This window comes from Neopsephotus bourkii, unplaced genomic scaffold (genome assembly GCF_033783945.1).
Source record: "Neopsephotus bourkii isolate Nb327-2 ecotype Australia unplaced genomic scaffold, CSIRO-AGI_Nbou_v1 NB_1708, whole genome shotgun sequence".
Taxonomy (NCBI): domain Eukaryota; kingdom Metazoa; phylum Chordata; class Aves; order Psittaciformes; family Psittacidae; genus Neopsephotus; species Neopsephotus bourkii.
In genome coordinates, this window is record NW_026902182.1 from 55,746 (window position 1) to 76,310 (window position 20,565).

Genomic DNA, 20,565 nt, shown 5'->3' on the forward strand with positions numbered 1-20,565 from the left:
GAAATATGTTTCACTCGTGTAAATCATGCTCTTATCAGAAGGGACTACAAATTAGGCATGTGAAATGATAATAATAGGGTGTCAAAGGCCAGAGGAATTCTGCTGGAGATAACAGAGATAAGTTAAAGGCAAAGATCTACTTGTATATTCTGATACATGCTGAAATTCTCATTACCTTTCTAGAGAGAACCAAAGTCACGAAACTCTAACTGGTAAACTGCAGGCTACAAAAAAGACCTCCGAAGATGCCACTTCATGCATCCCTGAAGTTGAGCTCAGAGTTACACTATCAAGTAAATGGATTGTAGCAGAGTTAAATCAAACAACTAAGTAAATTAGCCTTAATTTCAAAATAGCTAGCTCTCCACCAGCAAAAGGTAAAAGTTCCCTATTGCCCCGTATGTGAGTAACCTTAATATACTTATTATCTCCATTTTACAGACAGAAATCTGAGGCAGAGAGGTATAGAAGTGAAGACTGTCGCTATTATAACACTTTTTCCTTTTGCCCAACCTCTGTTTTGTCTGGAATCTCTTTGGACAGATGCTGTCTTTCACTACATGTATAAGATCTCAAAAGTCACCATCCTTGACAGTGCTTCTGTACTACTACAGTAAAATGACAGAGAAATAATGCAAATGCTGAATGGATTTGTGCTCTCCCTTAATTCTTCTAACATATAACCTTACAAATAGAAACCAGAGTCTTACCTTCTGATTGTCTAGAGACAAGATTGATTTCCATCAACTTGTTTTCTCATTTTATAATTTTTAAGACTGAATCTTAATCAAGTCACTTATCTAATTCATCATTGCTCTGAAACATGTTTTCAATTAATAAAATGATCCTAAATACATCCTGATGTACTGAATGCCAACTAAAAGGACACAATAATTACCAGCAGTGACAAGGGAGTGGGAAAGCCATTAAACTAAACCAAAATAATTTCTCTCTCACAACTCTCTATCCCATATTTTTGTACCATTAGAAGATACAGTAATTATGTCTCTCAAATAAACCAGATATTTTTCTGTTTAATAGCCAAATATTAAAGGAATCATTTCCCTTTATACTTCTAATATATTTATCATACTTTTCTTCTAACTGAATTCAGATGATTCAACTTTTTTGACAGATGTTAAGTTTCTTAAACATCACAGGACTGTACAGAATCTGCTTTATGGTATTTACAAATTTGAGATAAAATTTTAAAGTAATTATAGTCAATACACAAAATCTGGCATTAAAAGCCACTGAATAAGTGTGAAACTTCTGAGATCCTCTAAAGAGCTACTTGCCAAAAAAAAAACCACATTAATTTTGCAGGGACTCAGCTGAAGGAACAATCAACATTAAAAATAACTAAAGAAATATTTTTTTCATATTTCATATACACAAAATAGTACTAGCATACTGTGACTGCCCACAAACATTATGCACAATTATTATTATACGTAAATTTGATACTAATAGTATCCAATGGAAAGGGCTATACAATATGATAGTCCCACTAACACATTCCTTTTTCTTGGTGATTAAAAAACATGGAAGCACTAACAATTAACATCAAGGTCACCCTCAAATAAATTTTGATTTGGACACTCCTCATAGCAGATTTATGAGTAGAGTCAAAGCTCATTAAAATCGGTGGAATGACTCCTGTTGACTTAATGGAGATTGCATTTGGTGTACTGCTTTCTATGTTTTCCTATGACAGATTAATTACACGGTTTTGAGAATAATCATGCCTAAGATCAACCCTGTAAGCTGTAAGCTTCGAGCGTTACATCACATATGCACGCAACTTTGTTAACAATGAGTTTGACTGTTGCAGATGTGAGCCATACAGACCCAAATCTTCCCCGATTTTTACTTTTAATCTTTAAACTGAAGTTTTAACGTTCCCTCCCCTTACCTCTACTTTAATTCCTGGTTTGAGGGTCAATATGAAGCAAAACAGACTTTTCTGGCTTTAACGACCACATAAGCTTTAAAAGGATGGTTTTGGGGAGTGGGGGGTAGAGAGCAAACCACAAAAGGACAACACAATATGGCAGCACAGAGAAAATAAAGTTGTCTTCAGATAAAATCAGAAAGTTACTTAACCTGCTGTGCACAGATACGTATGCAATAAGGAGCCATATCTTTTTTGACAGAGATAGGAGAAATCCTCAGTATAGCAAGGATATGGAGTGGGCTTTGGCACCTCCCATACAAAGACAGGCTGAGAAATTTCAGCCTGGAGAAGAGAAGCTGTGTGGAGGCCTCAAAGCATCCTTCCAATATCTGAATGGGGGCTACAAAGGTGCTGGAGAGAGACTCTTCATCAGGGTCTGTAGCAGTAGGACAAGGGGTAACGGCTTCAGATTAAAACAGGGGAAGTTCAGGTTAGATTTAAGGAACAGGTTCTTCACTGTGAGGGTGGTGAGGCACTGGAATGGGTTGCCCAAGGAGGCAGTAAATGCTCCATCCCTGACAGTGTTCAAGGCCAAGCTACACAGAGCCTTGGGCAACGTGGTCTAGTGTGAGGTGTCCCTGCCTATGGCAGGGAGCTTGGAACTAGATGGTCTTAAGGTCCTTTCCAGCCATAACTATTTTATGATTCTATGATTCACATGGCAATAGAACACCCAAAGCCAGAAAATGGGTAGAATTTTTTATCATATTAAGTTGATTGCAAAGAAAAGTTGACAGTTTTTCCTTTAACCTAATGCTGAAAAAACTCATTTCTGTTGAAAACCAGAAGGAGGGATAAACTAACATAAATTGCTCAGTATTAAACTGCAGGCATTATTGAAACAGACTGGATAGAACAAACAGTTTTATCAATGTTAAGGTTATGATTTTAATTAAAGAGCAAGAATGTGATTTTGTTGAAAAAAAGTCACATTTTCCCTCTTTCTTAGTAAAATAACCCAATCTATACATATTCTTATATTTCTCAACATAAACCTACAATGTATTCATTGAAAAGAATATGTTTTAAAATCTCTCTTGAAAGATATCCCGTACTATATTAGTAATATTTTTACAGATGCTGCTGGAAATTAAATACATGTGAACAGTTCCAATGGACCTCTCAGTATGGAGGTTCAATGTCTTATATAATTAATGACAGTAAATGAATGAATCTACAACCAGTGGATGTTGACTGAGCCAGTATGAGAACAAATTATGAAATGCCTATTTCCTAAATCAGGAATTCACTCTTAAGTTTTTTATTTCTAACAGGCAATTCTGTTGCAGAGGCTGGTACAAAACATACAGAATACTAGTGTTATAATCATTTTAATCTAAGGAATGGGCTTATAGTTTGCAGCAAGAACATCAGTAAGAACAGAAGGTCTAGTCTGAATGGTCTTGTTACCAGGTGCTACCACAGGAGAGCATGATGACTGAGCCCATCTGGTCCTACCTGGATTTTTGTCTACTCGTACAGTCTTTCAACAGTCATGAATTTCCTATCTAACGAGTGGACTTTTTGTTTCGTCTTCAGGGAAAAGAAAAAAAGTCACAGGTATGAGAATATTCTTCCTGTGCAGAGAAGAAGCTACAGTGTAGTAATTGACAGGCAATCAAGAATATTGAGTTTACTGGCATTTTTGTTAGAGAGTTCAACAATATCCAAATCAAAACAATACATCTCGCAAGAGCATTCGAGTGCCCCATTTCATAGCGGCTAACATCACAGTATCACAGTATCACAGTATGTTAGAGATTGGAAAGGACCGCAAAAGATCATCTAGTCCAATCCCCCTGCCGGAGCAGGAACACCTAGATAAGATTACACAGGAACGTGTCCAGGCGGGTTTTGAATGTCTCCAGAGAAGGAGACTCCACAACCTCCCTGGGCAGCCTGTTCCAGTGTTCCGTCACCCTCACTGAGAAGAAGTTTCTTCTCAAGTTTAAGTGGAGCCTCTTGTGTTCCAGTTTGTACCCATTGCCCCTTGTCCTATCATTGTTTGCCACTGAGAAGAGCCTGGCTCCATCCTCGTGACACTCCCCCTTTATATATTTATATACACTAATAAGGTCACCCCTCAATCTCCTCCAAACTATAGAGACCCAGCTCCCTCAGTCTTTCCTCATAACGGAGATGCTCCACTCCCTTAATCATCTTAGTTGCCCTGCGCTGGACTCTCTCCAGCAGGTCCCTGTCCTTCTTAAACTGAGGGGACCAGAACTGGACACAATATTCCAGATGAGGTCTCACCAGGGCAGAGTAGAGGGGAAGGAGGACCTCTCTCGACCTACTAACCACCCCCCTTCTAATACAACTCAGGATGCCATTGGCTTTCTTGGCCACAAGGGCACAGTGTCAGCTCATGGTCACCCTGTCGTCCACCAGGACCCCCAGGTCCCTCTCCCCTACACTGCTCTCTAACAGGTCGTTCCCCAATCTATACTGGAACCTGGGGTTGTTCCTGCCCAGATGCAGGACTCTACACTTTCCCTTGTTATATTTCATCAAGTTATTCCACACCCAACTTTCCAGCCTGTCCAGGTCTCGCTGGATGGCAGCACAGCCTTCTGGCATGTCGGCCACTCCTCCCAGCTTAGTGTCATCAGCAAACTTGCTGATAGTACACTCAATTCCCTCATCTAAATCATTGGTGAATATATTAAATAATACTGGTCCCAGTACCGACCCTTGAGGCACTCCACTAGATACAGGCCTCCAACTAGACTCCGCCCCATAGACTACAACTCTCTGGCTTCTCTCCTTCAGCCAGTTCACAGTCCACCTCACTACCCGATCATCCAGACCACACTTCCTCAATTTAGCTGCAAGGATGCTGTGGGAGACCGTGTCAAACGCTTTGCTGAAGTCGAGGTAGACCACATCCACCGCTCTGCCATCATCCATCCACCGTGTTATTTCCTCATAAAAGGCTACGAGATTGGTCAAGCATGACTTCCCCTTGGCGAAGCCATGTTGACTGCCCCTCATAACCCTCTTATCCTTGATATGCCTTAAGATGGCACCAAGGATAAGGTGTTCCATCACTTTCCCAGGAATGGAGGTGAGGCTGACTGGTCTATAGTTACCCGGGTCCTCCTTCTCGCCCTTTTTGAAGACGGGAGTGACATTTGCTTTCCTCCAGTCCTCAGGCACCTCTCCCGTTTCCCAAGACTTGGTAAAGATGATGGAGATCGGTCTAGCAATGACCTCAGCCAGTTCCCTCAGCACCCACGGGTGCATCCCATCTGGACCCATGGATTTATGGATGTCCAGATTGCTCAACTGGTCTTTAACCCATTCCTCATCGACTAAGGCAGACCGCTCCGTTGCCCTATCTTCATCCGAGGTCTCAGCGGTACAGGGCTCTTCAGGACTGCCTCCGGCAGAGTAGACAGAGACAAAGAAGTCATTCAGTAACTCTGCCATCTCTGTATCTTCTGTCACCAGGGCATCTGTCCCGTTCATCAGCGGGCCTACATTGCCTCTGGTGTTAGTTTTACCTGCCATGTATTTGAAAAAGCTCTTTCTGCTGTCCTTGACCCCTCTCGCCAGCTTTAATTTCAAGGAGGCCTTAGTCATCCTAGCAGCTTTCCTACATCCTTATATTCTTCCCAAGTGGCCAGCCCTTCCTTTCATGACCTTAAACTCTTCTCTTCCACTTCAGCATACCCAGCAATTCCCTATTTAGCCACGCAGGTCTCCTGACCCTCTTCCTTGACTTCCTACGTGTCGGGATGCTCCGATCTTGAGCTCGGAAAAAGCAGTCCTTGAACGTCAACCAACTATCTTGGGCCCCTTTCCCTTCAAGCAGCCTAGCCCATGGGATTTCCCCTAGCAGTTGCTTGAAGAGGCCAAAGTTTGCCCTGCTAAAGTCCAGGGTTGCGATTCTACTTGCTATTCTACTGGTCCTACCACACAAGATCCTGAATTCTACCATCTCATGGTCGCTGCAACCAAGGCAGCCCTCAACCTTCACTCCTTCAACTAGACCCTCCTTGTTAGTGAGGATGAGATCCAGCAGCGCACCTCTTCTGGTTGGCTCGTCCACCATTTGCATGAGGAAGTTATCATCCATACACTGGAGGAACCTCCTGGACTGTGGCTGGGTTGCTGAGTAGTCCTTCCAGCAAACATCAGAGAAGTTAAAATCCCCCACGACGACCACGGCCTGTGACTGTGAGGCCGCTCTCAGCTGCCTGTAGAAGGCCTCGTCAACTTCCTCACCCTGATCCGCTGGCCTGTAACAGACCCCCACAACAGTATCGCCCCTGCCAGCCTGCCCCTTAATTCTCACCCACAGACTCTCAACTCACTCATCATCTGTCCCTGGACAGAACTCAACGCACTGTAGCTGCTCTTGCACATAAAGAGCAACCCCACCACCCTGCCTGGCTGGCCTGTCTTTCCTGAAAAGAACATAGCCCTCCATGACTATATTCCAGTCATGTGAGCTGTCCCACCACGTCTCTGTAATTGCCACCAGGTCATAATCTCCTGACTTAACACAGGTTACTAGCTCCTCCTGCTTATTTCCCATGCTGCGCGCATTGGTGTACAGACATTTCAGCGAGCAAGCTGAGCACACCGATTTCACCCTAGGATTACAGGAGGCCTCCCAGTCTTCATCAATTCTGGAGCGCTGTCCCACTGAGGCAAGCCCAGCTACAACCCCATCCCCCTTCAAATCTAGTTTAAAGCTCTCCAAATGAGCCCTGCTAATTCGTGCCCCAGCATCCTTTTACCTCTGTGCGATAAACTTTTCCCACATGCCAATGTCCAGACTGGTGCCCTATAAAACCAGCCGTTATCAAAGAATCCAACATGTTGTTTTAACAACTCACTTCTGTGCTTTAAGAAAACCCTTTGCATTTTGAGACAGCCTTTTAAACTATTAGCAGTGCAGATTTCTTATTAGTATTTTTTTAGGAGTAGTCAAAAAAGTCGGGCGATACTAATGCGCGGTAATGTCAATGCATTTATAAAGTCTTCAGCATCTCCTAGGAGAGTCCAGTACTTCACAGAATTATACCCTTGAAATGCCAGTGAAAAAAATTTCTATGACAATGTCTGAAAATTAGCTTTTGGTTCAGCCTTCCATATCCCAAAAGACATTTTACTATTACCTATCCTCCAAGTCATTAGAGGATAGGTCTTTATTAAACACAGCACAGTGTTCAATACTGTATAAAAAGTCAAAGGGAAAACCCCCCATAAACACTCAACATATTAACATGTAATATAAGTGGGATCTACAAGAATTTTTTAAATATTATTTTAATTTTTAATAACTTCTAAATTATCATTAAATCTGCAAAATGTAAAAATCTTCAATTGATTAATGTATCATGCCTGCTGCTTTTAGTAACTCTAAAAAGACACTGGGCATCAGGAAGATATGAAAATGCTTAACTGTGATGTTTCTTATTAACAAGGTCCTTAAAGCCCCAGAAAATATTGACATGCATACTGATGTGAGTAATGTGACGACAAAGTTCACATGCACACAAAGACTTTAAATTTCCATTTGTGAATACACAGGTCATGTCACAACATGTTTGGCAGAGACCATTCAAAAATTTAAAAAACTAAAAAAAAACACCACCCAGATAAAAAGCCAACAAAACCAAGCAAACAAAAACCCACAAACAATACACCCCCCCCCAAACAAACACCAGAAAAACACCAACAGTTCATCCACACTGCCTTGACATTAACCATAGAACTTGTACTTGCCCACATAAAATATCCAGTAGTTCTCCAGTGTGATTAGTACCGTTATACAGATAAATGTACTTAAAATAAAGTTAAACATTTAGCCCTTTTCTGATTGATGATATAGAAAAGGACTGTCTTAAAGAGTAAACTGTCTTAAAGAGACTGTCTTAAAGAGAAGTTACAACCTTGTACTAAGATCACACAATTTAGACACAAGGCCAGTACACCAAGAGCTAGATCCAGCTCATTTTGAAAGAATTATAATCCATTCCTCATCTTAAAAAGCTACATATACTACACCCATGATTCATTTATCACAAAGCCACAAGTTCATTCTAGAGATAGAAAGGAAACAAAAGATAAAATTATTTCAAGACAATTTCCTGTTGAGTTCAAGCACATGCTAAATGGTCCAAGTATTGAACATCACCAACCACAGGGGTGTTGGCTGACTTGCAAGTAAATAAAACTGCATCCCTTTCAGGGTAGTTTGAACAGTTGCTGATCATTTTATGTTGCTAGAATTTAAACAAGTTACCAGAACACTTTCTAAAAAAGATTTCAACAAATTTCTTCTTACTCGTTAGGAAACTTCTTGCTTACTGCTGTGCACCAAGCAGTCATAGTGAGTTTGTTAAGAAACTAGAGGCCAAATGCAGTTTCTCCTTTCTTACTAGTACAGTTGCCTTAAACAAGAATCTACCATTTCCACAGTAATGAAGGACAATGCGGAATTCTAATGGTACCAAAATTATTAGCAGCAGCCAATTACTGTACATTGCAGCAATACTTGCCAGTTCAAATTGACCTGACGCCCCTCCACTCTCTTCCTGTGTAATCACCATCCTTAGGTGCCCTCTTAGTAAGTGGGGGAAATATATAAACAATGAGTAAAACTATTTTTTATAAGATGGATTAACTGCTTAATGCAAAGGTTATTCATTTTGATTTGGTGGTGAAATGAGAAGTGAGGAGTTGGATGATTAACAACACTAAGACGACAATAAATGTTAGCAGAGTTGCTTATTATGGAGGTACCAAATTATATTAATCTTTAATTTGCCAAGTTATTCTAGATATTTAAGAAATCTAACTCTAAAGTATACAAAAGATGCAAAGGACTACTCTTAAAAGCAACAGGATTGCAATGATCAACAGCTAAGGAATTTTAGGTCTGGAAGGAGCCATCTGTCCTTGCAGTAGCAGAATCAATTCTTGAGGGAGGACAAATGTAGACTTTTACCCTGTGATGCTCCATTAAATGCTTAAGATGTGTGCTGAGATAAGTGTTACTGTAATAACCATAATAAATGTTCCTTCAGGTTTGTGAAAACCAGCATGGAACTATTGGGACAATCATTAGAGATGATTATTGATGTATCTGATGGAGAGAAATGACTAAACTCTCACTGAGGGAATCATCTTTTCATGTGAATAATTTCTTCTACTATGGCTCTCTCTCAAGTCCAACCTGTATCTGGAAGCTGATGGAAAAGATTATACTGGAGAAAACACCAGCAATATTTTGTGTCTCTGACACAAAAAAGAACCTTGAGTTTAGCTCTGAACACAGCTTAGTCTGATTTCCTCTTGGAAATGTCTCAGCTCCTTAATAAACCTGAGGTATTTCTGGTGAAACTGGGGTAGTTGTCATACGCTGACTGCACCATTCCTGCATGTCAGATGAGAGAACAACAATGGAAGAAATAGACATAAGTCTCACAGGTTCTTCTGGTTTCTGTGACACCTCTTGTTCATTATGGATTTGAGGACATTAAGGATGTCATGGCAATTTTAATATCTTACAGAAATCGCCACGTCCTTTTCTCAAACTCCTTATTTAAAAATTACTCTGTTACTATCCTGATGTGAAAAAGTATTATGAAATAAGTATCAACAATAAAGATATCTACTCAAATACCTTTTCTTACAGATGTATGTATATATAGACATGCACATACATATTCTTTCTCTGTGTACTTAACAGTTACACTTTAAGGATGTTACAGGATGAAAGCTGCATTATAAATGAAAGATATTACATATCCTAAGAGACATCTACTTATCCTTTATGATCTTGCTTAATGTTCTACTAAATCATGCTTAGTCTGTTGCTTTCCCACTTACATGCTCATTTACTACAATGAATTTTAAATTTAAACCTTTTCCAAATGGTTCTTGTAAATGTTCCCCATACCTCTGGCACAAAGTTACACAGAACTCCAGCAGTCTATGGAAATTAGCACATAGGATTGGCATAGTTTTGTCTATACCAGAATGTTTTCATGCTGGACTCAAAACAATAATAACTTGGAAAAGAATTATATGTCAATACATGATGATCCATCCCTCACCCACAAAATTTAGTAGATTCTTTTTAATAAATAAAGGAGAGTTAGCATCCTTAGATCATAAAAAGAAGCCAATTCAATTCAAAATGTCTTCACACAACTTGTCTACCATTCAAACTCTCATAAAAATATTTTAAGGCCAAAAGGTAAATCGGTATTTTCTTGGCACGCTGTCCAGTGTGAATTTCAATTCAGATAAAAGACTTCAGCAATCTCTGCATAATATATCTCACTGAATTTATGGAAGCTTTGCCATTAAGTCTTATGGATGAAAGTTAAGAGTTAAGTGTGATTTAAAAGAAAATATGATAAAAATGGTTGCATTCCAGAACTGCATTTAGTTCTGAGCTTCCACAAAAACCTTAAGTTTATAGAAGAAGGCCATCAAACAATAGTGAAACTAACTGAGAAGTCTAAATGGAGCTCAGGGCTGAAAGAACTATGGGTTTAGACATTTTTAATAAAATTAATTAATTTAGAGTATTTTTGCCTGACATCTTTCATTATTCTCTTAATAATTTGGAATAATTAACAAGTTTTCATTTGTTTCAAAAAACTATCTCATTTTACCTTTGAATTACTGCCAGACATGTTTTACAATTGTCATAGCTCTGCTTGCTACTGGAAAGCACAAAGTCTCTTTTTGTGGATAAACACTTCCCTAGTTCACATAAAATCTGAATGTATATTACTCACGGAGAAAAGCACTGAACATTCAAAGAAGCTAACACCTTGTTTCACAGTCAATTATTCACGTTTCCAGTCTATAAGACCATTTTTCTCTCCTTAAATATCCAAGTACTTCTCATTTACATGCTGAAGTTGCATACGGAGAGAAATGGAAGGAAAGCTAACCCACACATTTGATCTAGGCATTTATACCTACAGTGAATAAGCTTACAAGGCACACTTCTCCCCCCAAAAAGGAACATTAAATTAATGAAGACTACCAGTGGCCCATGTTCTTTATAGTATTTAGTCGGGTATTTAACACAATTATGTAACTGTTGCTATGGCAACTGCCACATCTCTTGGCACCATAATAATTCTCAGACAAATGGATCTTTGTCAGAGGAAACTCCAAAGCCAGTGTATATGAAACCTGCATTTCTTTGGTAGTGGGAATCTGCTGAGCTGGAAGAATAAATTCATCCCAGACCTAAGGGAAAGCACAAGCCTGTCAATAGAGGTGAAGCTCTGCTGCAGAGCTGAGTGAAAGGTGGGGAGAGGGGCTATATGTGAAAAATCACAAGCACTGGGCCCTGCCATGGGACTCGTGGTCACTCAGAAACAGCCCAGAAAGGAGTACAGGAGTCATGTCTGCAAAGCAGTGTCAGACAAAACCCTTCTCGATGGCTGGATCCAAAGTCTGCTGGAATCTGATTATTTCAGCAGGTTCTGGATCAGGCTGAAGGATAAAAAGGGAAAGTAGGCAACTGGAATTTCTGCGAAAATAGCTTATTTCAGGGGTTGAGGAGATTTCTTACATAAAAGAAGATGGCTGTTTTTTCCCCAACAGCAGGTGGTCTGCACAGAGGATTTCTGTAAAAATATTCCAAACAGACAGCTAAATGATACTATACAGAATGACCCCTTGATGAGAACAAGCTCTTGCTTTCATTGACATTAATTAAGACATATTCTGTGAAACCTGCAATGTAGTACTGCAGACTTTAAAAAAAAAAATTAAAAATTTCAAGCTTTCACTGGTGATTAAAGCAGGAAAATGTCATTTACCACAATGCCATCAACACACAGGTATTGCATTCTAAAATTACTTCTATGTCAGAGTTTTATGCAGTAATTCCTAGTCAGTGGACATTTAAAGTGTGAAAACAAACAAAAATAAAAGTAATGACAAGTTAATCTTTTAAAGGCTAGTAGAACATATTAAGCTTTCTTCCAAACAGAATGCCAAAGTGAGAAAATGAACTTTCTTTTATTTCCTCTTTAAGAAAAGCCATCTTTATATGCCTGAAGGACACCTTCATATCTTAAGACAAAATATTGCCACAGCTTTTCTGAAATGGTATTCTAGATACTGTTTTGATCAGTATAATGACTTATAAATATATCATAGATATTGATGTACCCCTGTGACTTACTCTATTTTGTGCCTTAAAATTAAATGCAAAACATGGTGTTTTATTTATGCAGCGCATCACTTTTTGCAGCAACTGCTATATGCAAAATCTAATAACATGGAACTCTTCGAGCCTGTTTGTCAATATCTCATATGAGAGTCTGTCTTCTGCAAAATGACTTTTGCAGAGTCATTTTCAGCCTATTTGGAACTCTATTCTAAACTGAAAAAATGCTAATATACATTAATGGGAACGATTGCTTGGTATATCAGAGAGGCTGATTCTTGATCTTATTTTCCAAATAAATTATTGAACTGCCAGATGACTAAACTCAACTATTCACTTCCTTGCATGAATATTTTTTCTGCGAGAGAATCCTGATTTGTAATAAGATTATTGATCCTTTATCATCTGTTTTAAGGCAGAAAACCATACATGTAGGATTTAAGGCTCTAGGCACTTTTTATCTCATATCAATAAAATTTGCAATCTGTATCCTGCAGGGATAAACCAGAGAGTAAGATACAAACAAGAAATGCTAAGGTTTAAATCCAAACAGCTTACTTTCATTATTTCTGTTTGATACTTTAGGAAGGAGGCACAGGCATAAAGCAACTTGCACAAACATACACATCCAGGCAATGACTTAGCAGGAAAAAAATTCAGGTCATCAAGGCAATAGAATATTTCAGCCAGGCTTCCTCTCAGGTCCCCAGTATAATAATAATAAACATAGCAGGGTACTGATGTTGAGAAAAACAATGGTTTGACAAAGGCAAAAGTTGAAGTTCTATACGTGACTAACCCCTAGCCATTACAAAGTGGACTGGACAGAGTAGTAGGAGTAGAGGAACTTCATTTTCTTCAGTCTGAGCTACTGCTGAAGATGGTTTTAAACTTTGTCTACAACATGCTGTCTCTGGGTGTGTTCCTCCCTCTTATCTCTTCTTTTCTTTCTCCTATTCCTTTTCCATCTAGTGCCTGAAAAGTGTCCTGAGGGTTTGACAGTTTCTATTTAATCATTTCATCCTTCTGTATGGAAGACTGCTGAGCACCACACAGAGAAGTTACTACCAGACTGGAATTTCTGAGTACGCTCATGCCCTCTTACCTCCTTTGGTGCCAGACTCTTGATATCTCATGCACCTCCCCATGCCTGTGATGGTGTAACAAATAAAATCTCTAAACAGCTTCCTTTGATGGGAAGGGGGGCAAGCTGCATTTTGCCAACACACAAAAAAAAGACAGAGAAATATTGTTTCCTAAGGTTTTTTTTTAGCTCCCAGTGTACTAACGGTATATTCATTAAAACCAGCATTAGATTACAGAGGGGGAGGAGAAACAGTGGGCAGCCATTTTATTTAGCCTTGGAAGACAGTTCAATTCCCAGCTTGCTGCCTTTTGGAACTCACAATCTGTTATGAGACTCTACAAAAAATTGGCTATACTTTGTCTTCCATAAAACCAGACAACTGAAATAAATACACTAATGACTGGTCAAATTATCAGATCTGATGAAATTTCCAGCTTTCAGTTGTCCTACTATTTCCATGAGACAAAGGGATCAAGCATTGGATAAGACATAAGATAAAAAAAAAGTAATGACTGTCACTAGCTCAGCTTGTTCCCAACTAGGGTTTGCAAGTGTTTCATTTTTCCATTTGCGATCTGACCCTTAGCAATTCCATGAACTATTCCAAATGAACCCAAAGTTCATTTTAGGATCATGGATGAATCAAAATATTTCCATGCCTATTTTTTAATATCACTAAGCATTCAAGTCCTGACTGTGTGAAAGAGTATTAACCAAACACTGGGCAAAGCAGAGCTGGACCACAGTTTGCGCATGCCTCACCAGTGCCACCAGTGAATGCAAGTGAACTTCATTTCCTGTACTGAGCACTCCGATTGCCTGAGGGTACAAGCATACACACACACAACTATTACAAAGATAACACTGTAATGTTATGCTTTACACAGGCCCATGGCAAATCTGTGCACTCATATTTTACATGTCTCTCAAAAAATCACAGCAGTTTTTATATGAAGACTTCCCTCTGCCAAGATGGACACAAAGCTGTATATCTAGCCAAAACCATGGAGGAAAGGAGCATTAAAAACATGTTGTCGAAAGCAATCTAAATCTATGTACAGATTTTTGTTCTCAATAGCATGTATGAGTATCTGTAGGTAGAGATATTCATGGGGTTTAGGGTATTTTGCAGAAACATCCAGACTTCTGGAAAAGCAACAGTGCTGAATCTCCTTTTCTGTCATTTGACCCTACAAAAGATTCTGTGATCAGAGAGCAAGAACCAAGTTGGCTGATGATGTTGAGGAAGCATTTATCCTCTCATATTGTAGTCATGGCCACCCTTTGACAGAAAGCTGCAGGCTCTGCAGATCTAATACACTTCTGGCGCAAGCGTAAGACAACATGCCCTTCAGACTCAATAAGCACCGTTAAAGCACTGAGTGGTATTCTAACAGCCCTTGATTATGCTATGGCCATGTAGTTAATCATGATCACTGAGGCCAACTTATCTTCAGCAGGAAAGAACCACACCCTTCCATCACTAGAATACCAAAAGCTTTTTTGCATGCTCCAGACTGGACCTCTAAATATTTTCCATATTCATCTAAAGTATGGTTGGTAGCAGTCAGTGAGCTTTAAGAATTATATCTTCCTAGGCTCAGACTGCCAGTCAGCACTTTAGAGATCATTGTTGAAAGTCATTTCCAAACATGTTGGGAATCTGAATTTAGAAACATTAACAATGGGATTTCACAGATGTAGGTTACATGCTTTCAGAAAAGAAATGGCACTTCCTGGCAGTGGGGAAATACTTAAGAACTACTTATCCCTTAATTAAATAAGGTGCTGTATTGTAAGTACTGATGCTAAGCAGTGTTCTAACATGTGTTCATCTTAACCCTACAGAATTATGCTGAATTACTAAGGCTCCTGAATTACAAAGGCTCCATCTGAGCATTTCTTAGCCAAAACTACTTGCATAAACAGATGGAGCAGTTCTGCTGTTTCCATGATGACACATTTTGATTGCAAAAGTACAGGATTAAGTTCAAATTTATCATAAAATCACTTTAGATTGGGTTCTGTATTTTTTATATCCTTCTCAAGTGTGACAAACAGAGACAAGACTGTCTCTTGTGTTTAAAATAGGCAAACAATAGCTGAAATGGCTGGTAAAAAAAATATTGATTTAACAGCAACAGAGTACTGCCTGAGGCCAGACTAGGACAGTCATCCTCAAAGATCTCTATATTCCCCTGAATAAGGGGATGATCCTCACTAGAAGGATTTCCGAGGACACATTAATACATCATGTAACTCCCAGTGGCACTGCAGGCTCCAAGGATCACCATACTAAAATGGGTAACTTTCTAGTCATGAGCTGAATATCAAAACACATAAAGAAGTGATGAATGCAGGTAGAGATGACACTGTGATGTTTCTTTGAGGAGTCACCTACAAAGAAAGACTGGCAAGTGGCAGAATATGTCAGATTTAGACTGGCTTTCTCTGAAGCAACACAAAGTGATTGGAACAGGATCTGGGAGTGGGGCCAAATCAAACTTGGGTTTTGAATATAGTCTGGTGATAGATTTCAATACTAGGCATTAATTAATATTGCTGGAATGTTTTGAGGGGAGACTACCAGAACCAAATAAGACATAAAGGGAAAAGGTCACTGGCAAAACTATGTCATAGTCTATGTAAATACACGCCTCTTAATTCCCCTAGATTGTAACTTCCACGGAATACCTCCTCTCAAAGACACTGAAGGGCTGCTTCCCTACTAAAACCAAAATAAGACTTCAGAATATGATTCTCAGGGAGTCAGATCTTCACACATAAAACGATTCCCTGGAGTTTAACTCCAGACTTCCTGTCAGAAACGTCTCAAGCTCCTCTGTGGTTTCACCAACTTCTAACTGGGGAATGAGAATCTCCATTTTGAAATTGCTCCTAAGACTTCAAAACCTGGAGTGAAAATGAAATCATTTGAATGTTCTTGTGAATGCACCAGAAGGAGCATGGCTTGCTAGTTTGAGACACAAGACAGATAAGTGCCCAGCTTCTGCAAGTGTAACTTTCCTACCCTGAATTTGGCAGTGAATGGATCTAAATCCACAGCTCCACCATGTAAGAGACTCACTTAAGTGAGTTAAAATTTAACTTTGTGAAGAAACAGCATATTTTAATACAATTAAATTCCATTTAAGTGTTCTGATCAGCTCTCTGTAGTTATGGATTCTGGTACTTTCTCTCCTGCTGGCAATCTATATTCACATCATGTGCTGTTCAAAGTGCAGATCAAAACCTTTCCACAGCCATGGACTGTCAGAAGGTTGTTCAACCTTTCCCCTAAATATAACTTTTCTGGGTTTTTTTTATGGAACAAGGAAGTTATACTAAGCTACTGTGGAAATACAATGACATTGCTGGTAGCTAAAAGTTTAAACACCCAAATAAGACAATAGATCAGTCATTTTTATCATGGCTTCTTTACAATTCCTTGAAATTGTAGATTTGTAAAGGTACCAGGCTTAATTGTCCAGTAAGTCACTGCCTTGCTTGCCTGTCTCCTAAACACCATGACACAGAAGCAGAAGCTATTTTATGTTTCCTTACTTTCATGGACGTGAAGTAAACAATCAATTTGTGAAGCACTTCTCCCCTTAGTCTGAGATTAGTATTACACTGAAATCCAGAAGTGGAAACAAAGGACACGTCATTCAGTGGACAGAATGGAACAAAAATCGCTAGCCCATACAGGCAGGGTGCAAGCCATGTGCTGCTATTTGTGGGAAGACATTAATATATTTTAACACAAGGCAATGCTAGGTAAGCAGACCTATACAAAAACTTAAATTCCACAGCACAGAATTCAATTCCATGTACCTAAGACTTGGAATGAGTGTGAAGGTTCTGTAAATTCTAAATAAACACATTTAGATTGTGATTTTCTTTTTCAGTTATGGCCAAACTCTGATCATCTGGCTTAACGTACACCAGAAGAACCAGTCAATTTTGGGGCTCTTTGCACTGAATCATTTCTTTATGAATGTTTAGCATTTATGCCTGAAGATGTAATACATTTTTCAAACCTGGAAAATCTGTATTTTAAATTAAAATAAGTACTAAAACATTACAGCAATATCTGAATTGAAGACTGATTTTGATATCTGCTAACAGACTAAAACCACTTACAGTCCTAGATAGCACATGCACCCCGCAGCATCTCCTGGCACGTTCTTCTAATCTTTTGTATATATCTTACCTTTAATGCACTGTGTTTTTCCTTTTCTTCAACAATCAAAATTTCTGCCAAATCCTCAGCATGCTCAGACTGTGCATGGACAAACAAGGTTCTCCCAGCTTCTGACATATTCCTTAGTGCAACTAAAGTTCCATCGTGTTCCACCTTAAAATCTGGGTTAGAAACTTCAAAGGTCAATTTATTATTCCCCTTGCAGTCATCAAATTTCACTGGAGAAAAAAGAAAAAAATAAACAAATAAGTATCCACTTTGGAACACAGACTTCAATAATCATATTGGCATATCTACGGATCTAGGAAGAAATGTATTGCAACCTATGATGAAAAACTTTCAAAGAAGCTTTATGGAGACCTCATAGCAGCCTTCCAGTATTTGAAGGGGGCCTATAGGGATGCTGGGGAGGGACTCTTCATTAGGGACTGTAGTGACAGGACAAGGGATAACAGGTTAAAACTTCAACAGGGGAGGCTATGCAAACTCTATAACCAGCTTTAGTGCCCAGACAGAATCTCACAGTGGATGACTACACAACACTCCAGGAAAGTCACATAGAAATCCTCTTTATGAGATTTGGCATGTTTCCAGACATACCAAAGTGAGGACAGGGTTGCCAGGGGATCTCTTGGAGATCCTTCCTCTCTGTACATTCGCTGGGATTGAATCCCAAAGTAGAACCAACACAGTGAAAAAGAACTGCTGATAGTTCCAGAATGTGAATACAACTTCACACCTTCTCTCCCTCCCGCCTTCCCCCATGGGAGCTTCACTTCCTCATTCCCAACTCCTCTGCCTTCTCTCCCAGAGCAGCACAGGGGGATGGAGAACAAAGGGTTTTGTACAGGAACTAACAGCTCCTCTCTGCAGCCCCTTCCTCCTCCTCACACTTTTCCTCTGGTCCAGCTTCAGGTCCCACTCCACAGGCTGCAGGTTCCTTCAGGACATACCCACCTCCTTCAGTGCAGGGTCCTCTGAGCAGTCCTGCTCCAGCGCATGCAGCCCTTCTAATTCTTCCCTTTCCTCCGTCTCCTCCTCCTCCTCCCCTGGGGCTCACATGCTCTCACACCCTCTCTGCCTTCACCCCAAGCAGCATTTTGCCCCTTCCCCAGAGGCACCACCATCCCTGTTGACAGGCTCAACGGTGCCCTGTGCCACAGCAACGCTGGAACCAGCCCTATGCTCTCACAAAGAACCCGCAGGTGTCACCCAGCAACAGCACACTGAACATCAACAACAGCTCTAGAGCCTGAGGTGGGATTGTAAAAACCACAGTTGTGACCCTGTTAATTTGTGACTATTCGTTGCTATCCTCAAGAGTCCAAAATCTATAATCGCCACATAAAAATTACCCCAGCACCTCAAGGATCAAGTTTTAGCCTTGCTTACATCTTTTAACTAAAAGGTGCTCCTATTTCCTCTGCTTTACTTGAGGGAAAAAAGAGCTGTCCTTGGATTCACAGTGGGATAACCAACCCACATTTCATCAGCTCATTTGCCATTTCATTGAATTTTGTTGAAAGCAAGCAAGATTATAAACAAAACACACAAAAGATCTTTTCCCTCAGATACTCCAATCCCTCCAGACAAATCTACCTCAGTCTGTCATGTCACAGACCCCTGCTTGCAAAGTCTTACACTGCAGTGGAAGCAGGGGGGAAGACATGCGGGAGCAGCAGCAGTTCAGATCAACCTCATACTGCCCAGGCTGTGCTGGAGTCCATGGTGCTCTCCAAGGCTGCAAATCACTTGCCAAAAGAGTCTTGTGCTCATGGTAGGAATTTGATGGAAGGCTCTCTGTTAGCAAGGCCTCCCTAGTGCAAAACAGCCCGTCACAATTTATGTTGTTGATATGACAGGCATTTTAACAGATTTACTGCAATCTCCTAAAGCTATCAACCCACCAAAAAGACAAAACTTTCCTGTCACCACAAACGTGGGAAGTGGAAATTCTCTTTACTAATCACTGTGCAGTTTGCAGCCCTGATGAATTAGGAGTAGATTCTCTTTTAGCTTATTCTTTCCCCCCCTTAACAAAATAAAACAATGAAACAGGCTCTTTGGCAGGTACCTTGTTATTGAATAAGTACCTGCTTCTCAAAAGCTGCTGCTGATCTGCTGTCTATTAATAGCTTAGAACTGAAGAAAATTGGCATCACTCTGAGAAATTAATTATGTCAAGAGTAAAATAATAATAATAAAAAAAGCCTAATAAAACTATGACAAAGTAATCACCTAAAACCAAATGTCGTGTTTCAGGGCAATAGCATCACCCAGCCAAATACTACAGGTCACATTCAAAAAGGGGCCACACTGTATTGTGTTTCAGAAAGTGGGGAGAAACTGGCTGGGAGTATACTTCTCCCACCTTGCTGCTCAGCATTCACAAACCTTGAGATTCCTGCATTGCTGCCATCTGCATACACTGCAGAAAATCAAAGACCACATGCAGATTTGACACATGGAATCAGAAGTACTTGGATCTATATTCTGCATTCCCTTGGAGTTATGAAGTTGACACTTGTAGACCTTTTATATTTTGCTCATCTGTTGACCTTGCTTTATGAAACCTTGCAACTTTCTCCAACAAAAGCAGAAGCAGAGTTTTTTGAAAGCAAAAAACTGTTTTCCTACCATATATCTCATCCAAAAGCACTGATGCTTTCAATTCCCAATTCTACCACAGAAACAAGAGTATTTGATGAGGTTAAGAGCAAGGAGAGGGAAAGAAAATGAAAAGGCTCTGAGATGTACTGATATGTAGGAGAGAAATTAGAAGTGGGTAGAAGACGAAGCGATCATAAGGATGGAGAACTTTGAAGATTATTCTGACCAAGGGCCAGATGTGAAATTGAAGCCAATTGTTAAACAAGGTGAGGAGAACTGTAACCTTAGATAAAATCCCCTAAATTAGGGGCAAATGTGAAATCAGAACAATGACGTCTCCTGGACTAGGATAACCAGGGAACATCTTATGAGACTGTGTTGCGTTCCCAGTCATTTTCGCAATGCCACTCAGTGGGAATCATTTGTTTCCTTAAATTCATGTAGATTCTGGAGAAAAGCCAGTGCAATACCCAGTTACCAGCACTTGAGCTGTCTGTACCTGGCCCCAGTAGTAGCTTCATAGCCTAAGAAGCCAGCCCTGGCAT

General features: G+C 39.9%; 1 protein-coding gene across 1 annotated transcript in view; it reads right to left on the reverse strand.

Moving 5' to 3' along the window:
* Positions 1 to 19,829, reverse strand: part of LOC133224751 (cadherin-13-like) — a 67,361-nt gene extending 47,532 nt beyond the window's left edge. Inside the window, exons 1-2 of the mRNA XM_061376512.1 lie at positions 19,805 to 19,829; positions 17,420 to 17,628 (exon numbers count right to left, since the gene is read on the reverse strand). Coding sequence (XP_061232496.1) covers positions 17,420 to 17,628; positions 19,805 to 19,829 — 234 coding nt within the window. The remainder of the gene's footprint in view (positions 1 to 17,419; positions 17,629 to 19,804) is intronic.
* Between the last annotated feature and the right edge of the window lie 736 nt (positions 19,830 to 20,565).